Genomic DNA, 14,150 nt, shown 5'->3' with positions numbered 1-14,150 from the left:
AAGCTTGGATCAGATGGTTGCATATGGGAGAGTATTGTTATAACACCACTTATCATATGTCCATCAAGATGACTCCTTTCATGGCACTCTATGGCTATGAAGCACCTAGCTTCATGGATTTAGTTTTGGGGGACAGTAGAGTGCCCAAAGCCAAAAACTTATTGCAGGATAGTCAGGACATTCTGAAAGTGCTCAAAGAGAATATACAACAAGCCCAGAATCAATAGAAATTGTATGCTAATCAGCACCGAATAGAGCGTAGCTTCGAGGTAGGGGATATGGTTTACTTGAGGTTACAACCATATAGACAATCATCGCTCAAGAAGCGAGGAGCTGAAAAGTTGAAACCTAGATTTTATGGTCCCTACAAGGTGATTCGCAAAGTGGGCAAAGTCGCCTATGAGCTTGAGCTTCCAGAGGGCAATCGAGTGCACAATGTGTTTCATGTGTCTAGGCTTAAGAAAGCCATTGGTCAGAGTGTTGTGCCTTCTGCAGATTTACCCCCTTTGGATGAGGAGGGGAAACTTGTGTTAGTACCCGAGGCTACTCCGGACACCAGAGAGAGGAAGCTTAGAAACAGGATGGTGAAAGAGTATTTGGTCAGATGGAAAGACCTGCCGGAGGAAGATTCTACATGGGAGAGTGAGCAAGTTATTCAGCAGGCTGGACTGAGATTGCTTGAGGTCAAGCAATTTCAAAGGGGGCAAACTGTAATGTCCCCATTTTAGTAGTTGACCAAGTGTGTGTGCGTTAGCCTTGTTCTACATGGTCCCGAGGGCTAACGAAGGGTTTAATGGGTGTTTTGGCCTAGTCATTTCCAGTTTGGGCCAAAACGAAGTTGATTTACTCAGTTTCAAGCATACTTACTATTTTTAGTAAGTCGGCAAGACACAATGCAGATCAATTTTGGTGATTGGATTCAATACTCCTCAATGAGAGCTTTCCGATGAGCTATCACTCGCATTATTCGAAATTCGATTGCTAATACATTTTAATACTTGAAGTTTTATTAAAGTAACGTCTAATTTAATTGTAAAATATTAAAGTGTTATTTTGATATTTATTTTTTGGTGATGTGTACTCAAGAGAGACATAAGGGGTATTTTAATATACGTTTGATATATTACACATCTTTTATCCCACATTGCCCATATGAGTTGAGCGAACCCTTGGAAATAGAATAAAAAGAAGCAATTGTGGCTTCATTAGAGAGGTTGAATATGAAAAAAAATTAGTGTGTGAGTTGCAGCTCCGTTCTTGGCATTTGAGGACATTTATCCTCTTTTGTAACATTCTAAACGTCATTCATTTGGGGTTTGACCTTTGGAATTCTTTGTTATCGACTTTATTATCAGGCAGTTTAGTTGCATTTCCGGCTACAAGCAGATTTGGTATTTTGCTCATATCTTCTTCACTACTTGTCTGACGCTTATGCTGCTTTGAGGGAACGATATTACGAAAGTAGTGGACTGATTGAAAGACAAAGTACTGTAGCAACAAGTTCGAAAGCATGGGCTGGAGTTATCATGTCAATAATGCTGAAGTAATTAGTGAGTTGGTAAATCTGCCATGTATTTGATTTTATGAATTATGAAAATAACATTTTATTAGTTGTAGTTCATTTCCACTTTGCATATTATTGTAGTTTCTTTCTTATTTATGTTGTATGATACCAATTCCATGCACAAAACACAACAAACAAATAAACATTTGATTTCTAGAGTTATAAGGAGTTTAAAACATTAAACGGATAAATAAGAAGTTGAATGCAAACTGTTTGACATAATTCTTTTCAGCAATTTGGTTTAGTTTTTGGGACATCCAAGGGTGCCCATTACACCCAATTTCTTGTTATTGTCTATATATAATATCTATAAGATGCATCTTTCGGCCGTGTTTGTTGATTCTAAAATATTAAATATTAAAAATTAAAAAAACTGTATTTTAATTAATTAATAAACACTATCAAAAGTGCGTCTTGGGTGCTGCTTAATGCTGCCCAATTTCTCCAAGCATACAAAATATTTTTGAAAAAAATCAGTGTTTTAATTGACTACTGCAATTCTTTGCCGGCTTTGTTTAAAGTTTAAAAAATGCAATTTCGGACAACTGACAAGCCAAATGCCAATTTGAATATGGGCTCAACCTTGTGACAGCGCAGGGGAGGAATTCTGCTTTTTACAGCATACTTTGCCAATCCACCTACTAAATTCTATTTCAAGGCACCAACCAGCTCCATGCATATACCATGCAACCAGGTGAGATGAGAAGGGAAAAAATAAGTTATAGAATGGAGGGTATTTTCTTTAAAGAAAATCTCAACTTTGAAACGATTGATTGCAGTAAGAAAAGAAACACGCCTATTATATCGCCAAAAATACCTACTGTACATGTTTTGAGGCCTAGACAACAAGCATTATGTACAAGTCCATTAGTGTGCTTTCATGTTTCTCTTAACATATTTGAGACATCCTGCCCATTAAAAGAAGACCAAAATTACCTACTACTCTTTGTCGGTCAAAAATTCAGCATTTCTTGACAGGAAACTGCTGAATGGTTTGTTTCTCCTATCGCAAATCAACTAAGTCAGCCTTTTGATGGAAGGATTGGGATTAAAATTATTGGTCTTGCTGTAAACAGTTTCGAAGGCCTGCATGCAAACACTAGAGAAACCAGTCATGGCTTGAAATACACTTGGAAGACCAGTCTGGAGATTATTCAAGGTCATCTCCCTGCTAACTCTGATGGACTTCAAATGCTTAGACTTTTCCTCTTCAACTCTTCTTTTCAAAGCCTCTATTTTTTCCTTTTTCTGCACCAAGGAATCTGTCCCTCTCCCATCTGGTGTACCGTATGGATTGTAGTATTTGCTTTCCAGATTGCGCAGCGATATCAATTTCTTCTCTAGCTCTTTTGAAAGGCTTTCTGACTTTTTCCCTTGCTTTAACTCTTCTGCTTGCTGTACTACTATGGCATGAACAACTGTCATAAAACTTCTTATCCCCCCATAAACCGATTGATCCGGCAACCTCTCTAAAGCCAGCTGCCACTCTTCACATAAAGCATAGAGGAACTGATGACTTTCCATTACCCCTTCAAATTCATTCTTGAACTGGTTAAGACTGAGCCTTAGCCAGCCATTGATAGCGCGCATATAATCTCGGTGGCTCTTTACCAACCTACAAAAGCTGTCATACCATGCAGTCACCTGTGCTTCCAATTGAATAGTTGCATGACGATGATAATCACTTGTGGGTTCTGTGCTTGCAGGATTATCCAAATGCTTTACCTGTTGAACAATGTGATCTTGAACCTGATGACACTCATACATAGTCCTCCACATATGCATCAACCTGCACAGTAATAGAGGTAATTAGTCCTCCCATATGCTGCTTATTGTACTTGCCATGTCAGCAACACTTTTGTGGCTGACAACTCTAGCAACAGTCCTGTAAATCGAAAATTTACCCATGAATCAACATGGCATCCCATTTTTTCACACACGGAAAAAGAGTTGTTACATAGTAAAATAAGAAGCGAATAAGTTGTGAGGTCTGTTGCTTGTTTAACATTGGGAGTACACAAGCAAAACAATAAGAAACAACTTACAAACCCAATAAAAAATTAAGTTTATCACAAGAACAAGAAGGGCCCAAATTTCACCAAAGATTATATACTTCTCAGGGTCAAAATTTTAATATATTGTTGTTAATAGTTCAGGAATCTGGAAGATTAATAGAGGGCATCAATGTAGAACAAAATCACACAAAGAACAGCAATCCATCTTATGATTTAGCCGGCCTACAAATAGCCCACATCAACAGCCCAATTTACCTCCACAGTTGTGAAAGTTATCCTGCTCTACAAAAAGCAATAAAAGCAGACCCTACGTTTGAGTTCCTTACCAAGAATTTTAATAGCGGTTAGAGAATTGCCTTGATTGCAAATACCATATACTAAGTATTTTCATGCAGAAACACAATACCATTAAATTCTCCAGCACAAACTATAATTAACCACAGCGTCACAGATAAACATTCTGGAAAATTCATCTTAAGTTAACTATGTATGTATGGAAAATTCTGGAAAATTCTTTCCCTATAACAACATTTTTGGCTCCAGATGTAAATACTAATAATCATCCTCAATCTTTATATTACAGACAAGTTTTACAAAAAGCAATAAAAGAAGACCTTACTTCGTTGAGATTTTTAGTATTTTACCAATAAAATTGATAATGGTTGGAAAAATAATTCTAATGCATGTATCATATTTCAAGTATTTCCTGCAGAATCTCATTAAAATAAAACTCTCCAACATAAACTATGATTAAAGCCAGAAAAATGTTAGCAACTACATGATATGTCACCTTGTAAAGGCAGTAACAGCAGGTAACGGTCAACTTACCCTTGGGATAGCTCCACAAGTTGAGGGTACAGTTCATTTTCTCTGAGTTTCAGGATTGCTGCAGAAGTTGTATCCACAGCTTGGTATGCAACCATTATCTGAGACTGCAAACGCTTTACATCTGCTTTAGTCTTCTCAATCTTTAACTCATCTTCCCCCTTTATTTCAAGCTTCCTCAACAATGCCACTTTCTTATCGTGTTCTATTTTTGTAGATTCACCCATCTGTAAACAGGTTGAGACAATCAATACAATGCAAAGAAGTATAAACATCGCACAGCACAAAACAACCCCACATTGAGAATGTTTTGGTTAGAAGAACTACATGGTCTACTTTCACCCTTTGACTTTAAATTCGGCAATTAGTAAAAAGTCCAATTTAGCTTAGGCATATTTTGAGTCCCCAATTACTTACGGAATTGACATGGTATTGAATATAACCTTAATGAGTCTAGCTTACATAACAAAGCCATCAGCCAACCATACTACTTTTATTTTAGCCAAAGTGCAACTCACATATGCAAATTTTAAATAAATTCACATTAGTTCTATAAGCTGAATTTCATACTATTAGTATCTTTTACCCCATGTTCCTATGCAGCTGCTTATGTGCAATTTGTGCTTGAATTTAAGCAGCCAGAGTGTTCCCATGCTATTTTTTAATTGTGGGAAAAGGATAATTTGAAATTTATCCCTACTTTTGTGGAGCAGCCACTGCTTAAAATATAAAATCAAGCATTGAAAAAAAGAGGGAACTAGAATAAGCAGCCGCTGCTTATTGAGGAAAATGACATGTGGCTCCACAGACTTTTTCCCCTCTCTTTTATCACCTCTTTTTTTTTCTCAAAATTCTTATCTACTATATTTATTATTAAAATTTCAATTTAACCTTCTATTTTAGATGGCTGTTAAGAAATAAGAAGCAAAAGTCAACAATCATGGGGCCATCAGCTCTACAATTTGATGTTAAAAATGTTGATCAGTGACTGCTACCTAAAATAAACTTAGCAGCTGCACAGGAGTCTGTATCTGTCTGAGTTTCCTAATGTATAAACTGTATGCTTTGTCAATCCCATTGCCTTATAATCATTACCAGTATACATAAGTGCATAAGGTGAGAAGGCCGTTGAAGAAATGACTCCTCATGGAAATTAGTACTGGAAAAGATGACTTTAACACACAATCAGACACCTAGTTGAAGAGTTGCTACAGAAGTTTCAATTGCTGAATTAGACTAAAAAGCGCATTTTCAACTATAATAAATGGATAGAAAAGATAGCAGGAAAACAGGATCTGAGCAATGACTCTATGAAGACCAAAGTTAGCAACTATAATAAAGTTAAACAGCGGGTTACCAAAGCGTTATGAACAAATATCCAACCCAGAAGTTAAATGCCCCCAAATTTTGATCCAACGTACCCTGACTTCCTCATACAGCTTTTTCTCCCATGCATAGAGTCTTTCTAGCGTAGAACAATGGCTCCCTTGTGAACTACAATCATCCTTATTCAAATCAACACTGTCTCTCCTTGCCATATGTGGTGATTTAGAAGGCCAGCTCCAATGCAGTGCACTGAATAGTTTTGTAGAATGCTCAAAGTTCTCTGCACCAAGAAACCCAAAAACATATTTGGTTAATCCACAAATATAATCGCATGCCAGTGTGTTCATTCATTCAACATAGATAGATATTTGCATGAAAGATGTGTGTTTGCCAATTCAGATTAAGCTACTTCAAATAAGGAAACTGGAGCACAGTAACAGAGAAGAGCGTCATCTCTGATTGCTTTGCTACCAAGGACAATAATGATGCTAAGTATGTGACAATGCATTGTCACCTATGAACAGGAATAAGGCATAAGTGCTTGAATGTTTTCAGTATCTATCTCCTTTGGGATTTGTGACATGGTTTAACAGCATCACTCCAGATTCTGAACTCTTATAAGGAGTTCAGCTGACCGTTTTCCTTGAAAGATGCACTTATATAGAAAACTGCTACCATCTCAGTTGAGACTCTCACAAGTACATTGTTACACTATGTTACAAATCCCAAGAAGAAATGCAGGACACATAACACCAAGAAGTACTCAATAACCTGATGGTGCCACAGAAGAGTTAATAATCTAACAGTTGTTGCTTGAATAGAGCCTGAGCACTCTTCTGAGTGGAGACCATTAAGGATGGTAATTGCAGGTAAAAAGATTCATAGAAGATTATATTTGTAAGATCCATAGAATATTATATTTGTGACCAGTCACCATTTCATATAACTGAACCGCATCATAAAACTGGTATTTTTATATGTCCAGCAGCGAAGAGTTCCACATAAGATAATATATTCTGCCCAGCTAACACTTTACATACAATATTACAACTGCATCATAGAACTGATAATTAATATCTTTCCAACAAAAAGAGAATTGCAAACGAATGCTGTCCACTGATTTCTTGATCTTCATCCTACTGTAAACATCTTGACTCTCCACATCGACCAGAAAGTTATAAACTCTTAACAAAAGAGCATTTTAACTTTTTCAAATAAATTCTAAATTTTGTGGTTTAACCAATGAAATATACGTCGAAGGGCCACCTGCATTGCGAAAATGGGATGCAAGATTTTTAGTAATTTTAACAATTTTGTACGTTTACCATGCATTTCTTATGAGCTCCTCTAATAAATTCTCAAGAAAAGTCCTGTGTGTTTGACTAAGGCCCAAAAGTTTTAAAAGTCCAGTCAATTTTCCCAAAAGGGACCACAAAAATCATGTTTCTTTGTCTAAAAGGCCTACTGAAATCCCCGTCTCTTTCTCAAAAGGTCCACTTCATTCTAGAACATTGACTATCGTCATTAGATAAGGGATCCACGAACACAGAAAGCATTTAAATCATGTTGACTGGATCTAATTGCACTTCAACTAGGGAATTGAATCATTAAATGTGGGGCCATTAAGAAGTTTCATAGATTCCATTTTCCTATCCAGTAGAGAAAAACACATCAAATCTAGGACTTTTAGGAAAACAAAATCTACAGTAATTCATGCTACGGGGGCCGGGGCCCAATAGCGCATATGTATAAAAGATTTGCCAATTGAAGAAAGATGCTTGACGATAAAAACTTTAAAAGCCATCCAGTTCCTGCTTTAACTTCTCTGGGTCCTCTCATCGTTGATTATGACCCAGAAATAAGAAGAAAATTTCCTGAAAGAATCTCAAACAATTGCCGTACGCGATGGTGGTATCCACACCAAGATCTCAGGAGTGACATGGAATGAATCTACATCTTACATTGTCCACTCTAATAAGATTTGGTCACATCTACCGTCCAGAAGCCCTAAATTAATAAAAGCCAATGTACCCAGATAAGATCAAAGGTCAAAATGCTACACAGAATTTTAAAAACAGCATATTTTACAAGGATTTGAGGATATTCTGCGCCTACCAAATCGTTTATTGTACCAGAACTAACATTTAAGAGGGGGGAACAAAGCATTACTTGTGGGTTCGCCAATGGTGGTCTGGAAATGTGCCTTACTAGTCTCCAAAAGCCCCGAAACCTCTTTGCCAGCAGTAGAAGCCTTGAGAAAATACTCATCCAGATCTCTAACAACCGCTGCGATATCCTTGGGCGTCATCCTGGACACAACCATGGCCATATCGGAATCATCCTTTGTATACCAGCTGCTCACCATGGAAGTATTATCAATGGCGTTTTCATGAACCCCGTGATACTGCCCTCTCTCACGTTCATACTCCATCTCAGTAGTAGTAGTAGTAAGAGTTGTGACGGTAGTCTCCTCCCATTCCTGCACTTTCGCATCCTGCATAACATTCTGCTGCCCCTGATCCATCTGCTTCCTCTGCTGCTCCTCCATGGCAATGGATCTCCTTGGTGAAACGGGAAGAAAAGGATCCCAAAAGTCCCAAGCGGAGTTTTGCACAGGAGGCGGCGGCGGAGGCGGCGGGGCGGCGTTGGAATGCTGAGGGGATGTGCTCCAGTGCTGTGGCGAAACGGCGGCGGGGCCACAGGGGGACTCACTTGGCGGCGGCGGAGTTGCTGCATAACTGGGAGTGGCTCGATAAGGGCTCATCTCTGGCGGCGGAGGCGGCGGCGAGGGCAAAGTAAGGCAAGTCTGTGTAGAGTAACTGTTCGCAGTGGAGGCGGCGTAATGGTGGAGATATTGCTGGTGAGTAGCGGCGCCGCCAATATCTATGGCCTCTCCTTCTGCAAATTGCTTTAGCGCCGCTCCAGTATTTCTCAGAGCCTGCAGATAACACCCATGAGCGGCAGCAAACTGGTGTCTCGAACTCACCGCATCTTTCATATACCGTCTGCGAGCCTTACATCTCGCCACTATTTCTTCATTCTTCACTCTTGAAGTCGCGCAACCCATCTTGCTAAAAATCCAAACTTTGGACCCAAAATCCAACGTTTGGACTAATTATTCTTCATGATACAGAAACGAGACCATAGCCCATCTTGCTTCTTCCCCCAAGAATCCAAACTGAGAGTAACTACAAATCAAATCTTTGAACTAAAAATCCAATCTTTCAACCCAAAATCCACACTCTGCACGCAAAATCCGAACTTTGGAGCAACTAATTAAACCAGACCATAACCCATCTTGCTTCTTCCCCCAAAAATCCAAACTTGAGACTAAAAATCCAAACTGGGAGCACCTAAAACTCCAATCTTTGTACTGACTATTTATTCATTCTACAGAAACCGCCGGACCACGCATCATAAAACGACATTCTACAGCAAAAAGAATGTACCGTAACCACATTTCACGCCGAGCCTGCCAGAACAGAGACTGAACAGCAAGTTAATGAGGAGTAAGATGCTCTACTCGTTCCTTTCGCCATGGAAATGACAATGGCGGGCACTTGGATTTTCTCTGCACTCGGAAATCATTTAATCAAGAAAACAAATTGCCCGGCTGCTCTATAATCCTTCGTGTTATAGGCATCTATCAGTAAATCAGAATCATATACAGCTAGTGAATCAGAAATCAGAGGATTTTACTGTTTGAAGACCGCGCCGTCGGTTTCCAGGCTGTAAAATATCATATTTCTGGGTACGGGCGAGCCGTGATTTTGTTGCCATGCTGCTTCTTTTTCGAAGTTGTGGCAAATAATTTGTGTACCCTATCGCTTTCATACAAAACGTCACTCCGTCAAATAGCATTTGACGGAATGCGGGGCCCACGGCCGTCTGCATCCACGCCGCCGGCGATGCGCTTTTCTGGGAAACAGCTGTCTGCCGTTTTTGTTTGCCCGGCCTAATTTCAGACTTGACCGTTTCAGTCAAAATGAAATCGTTAATGGCTGTAATTAGAGTACGGTCTTTGCGCAGTTTTTATCTATTCTCGGCTGTATTTAGCGCTGTGTTTAGGGGAGAGGATACGGTAGTTGTGCACCCTAACTTTGACGCTCTCAAAATCTATCATAACGACAATAAAAATCGTTTAATTTTTTCTGACATTTTCATCAGCTAGTTAACTACTTATAACTAAGATTTCGGCTTCTAACCATTAAAATTAATATCGTTTATATGTGTCATAGTAAAAAGTGTTCTGAATCTCATTTTTGGAACCCCCTACCTATCATAGTCAATTACCACCCCCCATCTTTGAATTACTATGTCCCAATACTCGTTCATTTGATCACCCTAAATTTTTAACATATAAGTTTAATATGAACTTATATATTTTATTACAAGCACAATATAACATAGATATTTAGATGGTTATATATTTTATTTAATGACTTTGTATCTAATAATGAAACAAATATTATTATAAATTAACACTTTTAAAACTAATACCTAACCCTACATATACCTAACCCTAAAATCATATTTCCTAAATATATTATGCGAGTGACCTAACCCTAAAACTAAGAAGCAATATCTTAGCTAAACGCCGCTCGCCATTGTTTCCTACCGCACCATCTGGGTCGGCCGCTGCCACAGGTTGTTGCTTCCTACTGCACCGTGTGGGTCGGCTGCTGCCACAGGTCTTCTTCCTACCACGCCGTCTGGGTCGGCCGTTGCCACAGGGCTTTGCATAGCAGGAGCTAATGCCACTCATCGCAGGTCTCCTTTGGCTTTTGGTCTTTTTGATGACCCCTTGCGCATATGAACCCGACCTCAGTGCAGACGACCCAGATCTCAGCAGACATTTTTATTGTTTCACTTCGTAGCTGTAGCACTCAATCCAGGGCAGTGGCGTTGATGGTGGAAAGAAGGGCATAAACAGGTATGTGGTTTATTGCTTTTTAAAAAAAAATTTCAAGAACCCTAACCTACAATTCTTAGTATGACGCTAAATTAGGTTTCCTGCAACAATTATTTGATTAAGTTCATTTTTTCGAATGTGGGCATCACTAGGTGGAGGTGGGGGAGGAAACCCAAAACAGGATGGCTATAGAAACCAAAAAAGTGTCGAAGAAGACTGTAAATTATATCAAATGTGTCTGTGGACACAACATTTCTAATGGGGATTTGACAAATCTCGAGCAAGTAAGGTCTTCGACCTTACTGGGCAATGATGTATCTATTTTTTTCAAACAATTTTTTTATACATGTTGTACCTTTGTTTCTTTTGACTCCATTTTGTTTTTCAGTCACATTGCTTTTTATTTCTGAGTTGTTGCAAAAAAAATGCAACAGAGTTTGTGGGAAGACATTAATTTAAGGATTTTTGTTAGTTGCTGGAAAAAAATCCTAGCAAAATCGTAGAGTTTGTGGGAAGACATTAATTTCAAAATTTTATTCTAGGTTTCTACTTTTGCAAATAACTATATTTGTGCATGGACTCTTTGTGACTCTTATATTTCCTTTTGTGCTCTGCTGTATGAGGATACATTTATAAAATGGCACGAATTTTGAATCTTCTGCTAAAAACATTGGGGGTTTTGAATCTACAACTCTATCATGATTTTTTCTTGTTTTGAATTTTCAAGGCCTCAACTTCAAGTGGTGTAAACCGAGCCACTTCTATGTCAAATATGAGAGGAAATACAACTTGAGTGTTAGATTTCATCAAATCACTTCATGTACATGAAATTACTAGTATAATAAAAATTGCTTTTAGAACATCAATTTGAAGCATCAGAGTTGCCCTAATAGAATAAGACTTTCATGATTTCAGTCACATTGCTTTTTATTTCAGAGTTGCTCTTACCATATGAACAAATAGGAGATTGTGATTTCTATCTTTTAATACTTCTTGCCATACACCTTTTGCTAAAATGTCAATGTGTTTATAGATATATATGTAAATCTATAAATGTGTATATCAGAAATTAAAATACAAAAGTCAAGTAACATATCTATAAAAACTTAAAGCTTGACTCAATGCAAGCTGTTATTTGTATAACAATATGCAAAATATATTTCTTGGCATTTATATCAGAGGTATTATGTAATATCCAATGTTTTGAGAATTACAAAATGACCAACTTACAAGCACTGGAAAATAAGCATGGTCCTGATAGTAGAAGAACTATACGTATTACAAAATAACCACGTTGTTTGAAACTTTGGAAAGACATTTATATAATAATGTGCATATTCATGTATCTCTGCACATTGAAGGGCTTTGGCACCTCCATAGTACTACCTGTTATATGATTGTTTGCAGTAGATAAGTCAACCATCAATATTACAAAATGACCAGCTTGTGGAAATGGAAAATTAGCATGGTCTAAGAAAAATTAGATAGTTAACAGCATAAGCAAAATATTTAGTTCAACATAAAACCAGGGAAAGGTTCAGGTACCTCCACAGGACTATCTGTTATAGGATTATTTGCACTAGAGTAGTCAACTTCTGGGGTAAATGGAGTTGTATGGTCAAATATGTTTTCATCTAACAATCCAGCAAATTTGAGCTGTCTGATTGGAGAGTGAGGGGGATTGTGGCTAGCAGTAGCTTGGATGTTTTGAAGGGCAGCATAGGTAGGGGCCAAAATGTTGTACATATCTCTCAAAATCTGATGATGTTTAGGTAGGGGGGTGGTGGGAGTACTATGGAGATTTGCAATTTGATGATGTTCAAGCAAAGGTGTTAATGGATTACTCTCTTGGGGCATATTGTCAAACATGTTTCCTACAATTTGATGATGTTCAAGCAAAGATGTTAGCAAAGTACTCCCCTCTCCAACAACAGATCCAAGTCCATGTCCTTTGTTCACCTGCTTTACTAATAGCTTACCTTTTATGCATTCTTGTCTTTCTTTCTTTTTCAACTCTTTCTCCTTTTGTTGTTTCTCCCTTTCCTCTTGCTTCCTCTCTTTTATTATCTATCTTTCAAGCTTCTGCTCATGTTTCCTTTTTCGTATCTCAATTCGATTAATTTTCTTTGCTTCCAATTGTTTTTTCTTCCTTTCTTTTAACTCCTCAAGTTCAACCTTCTTTGCTTCTTGTTGCTCTTGCAATATCATGTACTCATTTGATGTAAGTATTTGAGATCTCCTACCCAGTCTAAGAGTAGTATTATGAGGAGTGAAATTTTTTGTAACCCTCTCAACTGGTAGCTTCAAAAAATTTCTCAATGACCCCTTACTACATAACACTTGTTCATCCTCTGTCTCAAAAGCTGCAGATGTATTCATTGCATCTTGAATAGGTTCAACTTGCCCATCTTGATCTGCATTATGTTCCACATTTGAAGTGTCCCAATCTATTGTTTCTGCATAATAATGAACCACTTCTGATCTTGGCAGTGGAGGTGGAGAAGGCATGATCAATGAAATGTCCTCATTTTGGAAATCAATTTGCACTCCCAAGTCCTTTGCCCCTTCTTTAATCCAGTTAGGTGTATCAAACTGTGTTGGCAAAGACATTTCAGCCTGCAAGTCACTTTCATATTGTGTCTGGCTGACATGTGTTGGTGAAAACACATCATCTGTTGGTGAATTTCTATTTTCATTTGTATCATCTGTATGTTGTTCTTTTGTCATATGTGCCAAACATGTTCAATTTCATCATCTTCATAACCAGCTAACCTCAAGATGCTTGCAATGCCTTCAGCTTCATTTTCATCTTGTATATTGAATGCATCACTTGGCTTCATGTCATTACAAAGTGCATCTCTATCTAGTGGCCAAATTCCAGTCCTTCGAAAACCAGCCTTTATGTTGTCAGATACAAGGGCAAGTTTGAAAGCTTTGCTTGCAAGTTCTGCCAATTCTGTTCTCCTTATCTCTATATGTGGATGTTTGGCCATCCATTTTGACCTTTCAGATTTGAAATATGTCTTGAATGGAGAAAAAACACTTACATCTAATGGCTATAGTTTCTGACTAGTGTGAGCAGGCAATGTAATAAGATCTATGCCTAAAGATCTTGCCTCTTGAATTGTTGCATAGGCAATATGGCTTCCATGCCCATCAAAGATGAGGAGATGCCTATTTTTGGATGAAGAACCACCTGGTACAGACCTAGAAAAATGATGCAACCAATTTAAGAATAACTCTTTTGTCATCCAAGCATGTGCTTGTGCTGCCATGCAAGCTCCTGCTTCACATTTAGCAATGTAATTTTTAAGTGTTCTTTTTGCTTTGAAAAGATAGAAGCCCGGTATGCTGTGACCAGCTGCATTTACACAACACAATATTGTGATCCATTCACGACTTTTAGATAAGACTTGGGGCACACTTCTACAACCTAGCTTTGCAATCACCCGCATGCCACAATTTCTGCCTGCTTGCACCCCTGTTTCATCACAGTTCCATATGTGAG

General features: G+C 38.2%; 1 protein-coding gene across 1 annotated transcript; it reads right to left on the bottom strand.

The window, feature by feature from the left end:
* Positions 1-2,110: 2,110 nt before the first annotated feature.
* LOC149555014 (pyridoxal-phosphate-dependent serine hydroxymethyltransferase, putative (DUF632)) lies at positions 2,111-9,527 on the bottom strand. The gene is made up of 4 exons (XM_089829046.1): positions 7,900-9,527; positions 5,826-6,010; positions 4,408-4,631; positions 2,111-3,353 (listed from the first exon to the last, which is right to left on the bottom strand). The coding sequence occupies exons 1-4, from the start codon at positions 8,795-8,797 to the stop codon at positions 2,582-2,584; spliced, it is 2,079 nt and encodes a 692-aa protein (XP_089685172.1). The 5' UTR covers positions 8,798-9,527; the 3' UTR covers positions 2,111-2,581.
* Between the last annotated feature and the right edge of the window lie 4,623 nt (positions 9,528-14,150).

The sequence above is a fragment of the Cupressus sempervirens genome, chromosome 5 (genome assembly GCF_028749045.1).
Source record: "Cupressus sempervirens isolate cs-2001-9-10 chromosome 5, ASM2874904v1, whole genome shotgun sequence".
NCBI lineage: Eukaryota > Viridiplantae > Streptophyta > Pinopsida > Cupressales > Cupressaceae > Cupressus > Cupressus sempervirens.
This window is presented reverse-complemented; position numbering and strand designations above follow the sequence as displayed.

What these genes read in the sequence shown, in the direction of transcription:
- LOC149555014 (XM_089829046.1), bottom strand. Translation starts at nt 8,797, where the DNA reads ATGGGTTGCGCGACTTCAAGAGTGAAGAATGAAGAAATAGTGGCGAGA. An exon ending in CACCATTGGCGAACCCACAA is followed by an intron (nt 6,011 to 7,899) that starts GTAATGCTTTGT and finishes TTCTTGGTGCAG; the next exon opens with AGAACTTTGAGCATTCTACA. An exon ending in CTTGTGGAGCTATCCCAAGG is followed by an intron (nt 3,354 to 4,407) that starts GTAAGTTGACCG and finishes ATTACTGTGCAG; the next exon opens with GTTGATGCATATGTGGAGGA.